General features: G+C 58.1%; 1 protein-coding gene across 1 annotated transcript in view; it reads right to left on the bottom strand.

The window, feature by feature from the left end:
- Positions 1–1,213, bottom strand: part of LOC103808862 (aquaporin-12-like) — a gene marked incomplete at its 3' end in the record, with an annotated part of 2,119 nt that extends 906 nt beyond the window's left edge. Inside the window, exons 1-2 of the mRNA XM_009081669.1 lie at positions 607–1,213; positions 33–149 (exon numbers count right to left, since the gene is read on the bottom strand). Of these exons, the coding sequence (XP_009079917.1) occupies positions 33–149; positions 607–1,213 (724 nt within the window). The remainder of the gene's footprint in view (positions 1–32; positions 150–606) is intronic.
- Positions 1,214–1,429: the final 216 nt, after the last annotated feature.

Raw genomic sequence — 1,429 nt, 5'->3', positions numbered from 1 at the left:
ATCCCAGCCCCTGTGCCCTGGGAAGGTCTCACCTGCTAGAGGCCCCAGCCAGTACACCTGGACGTAGTCCCAGAAGCTGTTCCCTGAGCAGTGGAAGGTGGTGGCTGTGGCCAGGGCAGCATTGAAGAAGGCCCCTGTGAATGGCCCAGCTGTGTGGGAAGAGAAACATGGTCAAGTCTCCCTTTGCATCCTTTGAAAGGCCAACAAGGAGCTGGGCCACAAGACCCACGACCCCTCCTGCCTGCCTGGAGCATCTCTTGGACTGAGGGAATCCCAACCTTGTTGCCCTGAGCTTTGTGGGGAGCAGAAGACCTCAGTGCAGGACCGAGGGGTTGCCTCAGGGAATGTTCAAGGTAAGTGGTCCCAGTTTGGGATAAGCTGTGGCTTCTCATGACCCACCATTCACCTGTTGTCTAGGTATCCTGAACTGCTGCCTTCATCCCAAAGTGAGTGCTCCCCAAAATAAGCAAAACCCAAACATCTCTGCAATTGTTGCCTCGTTAATCACAACCTCTGCAGCCCTGGAAGAGAAAGAAAGGCTGTCCCTCCCCCAGGAATTAGGTGTTGTTCTAGAAGACACAGAGGAGAACTGGCAGTGCTGCTCACCTGCGTAGGTCAGGAAGGTGGCAGTGGCTGCCAGCGCAGGGATGCGGTACATGGGGTGGCTCTGGCGTGACCTGAGGAGCACAAGGTGGAAGAGGAAGGAGCAGGAGCCCTCCACGAAGGCAGCGTGGGGCAGGGAGGTGTGGATGGAGGAGCTGCACTCCGACGCGATCAGGTTCTGGATGAAGTGGAACTGTGTCAGCTCCCAGGACCAGTACAGCTTGGTGACAGCCCAGCCCAGCCCCATGCCCACGGCCTGGGCCAGCAGCTTGGCAGCTGTGGGTGCTGGGGTGGACTCCAGGAGCAGGAACTCCTGCAGGGAGACGGTTGGGTTGGCAGATGCTCCATCTAAGGATGCGTTGTGCACCGCGAACAGGAGGAAAAGCAGAGTCAGGACCACGTCCAGGCCAAATCCACCGCCCCAGGGACCAATATCCATCAGCATCCTCAGCTCGAGGCAGCTCGTGCACAGCTGCAAAGAGCCAGCAAGTTCTCTGGCCAGGCAGCCATATACTCCAGGAGACAGAAGCCTCTTGGAGATCCACCTGAGTGCCTGGCACAGCCCAATAGCCAGGAAAAAGAAAGCAATGGAGACGTTGAGGCCAGCCATGGTGAGAGTCTGGATGGAACCCCACGAAGGAGCCAAGGAAGCTCCTGCACCTCCTCTTTATAAAGCCACACGAAAGCAAACGTGGCACAGCCTGACAGGCCTGGGAAGTGCCACATGTGTAGCCTCTCCTCAGGGCAGTGGCAGCTGCCATGGGGAACAGAGGGAGCCTCCACAGCTGGAGCAGCTTTCAGGTTGCTTGTCCCAGCCCTCAGGTCC

The sequence above is a fragment of the Acanthisitta chloris genome, unplaced genomic scaffold, assembly GCF_000695815.1.
Source record: "Acanthisitta chloris isolate BGI_N310 unplaced genomic scaffold, ASM69581v1 scaffold21259, whole genome shotgun sequence".
NCBI classification, from domain to species: Eukaryota; Metazoa; Chordata; class Aves; order Passeriformes; family Acanthisittidae; genus Acanthisitta; species Acanthisitta chloris.
Note: the sequence above shows the minus strand (reverse complement) of the source record. Positions and strands in the feature narration are given on the sequence as shown.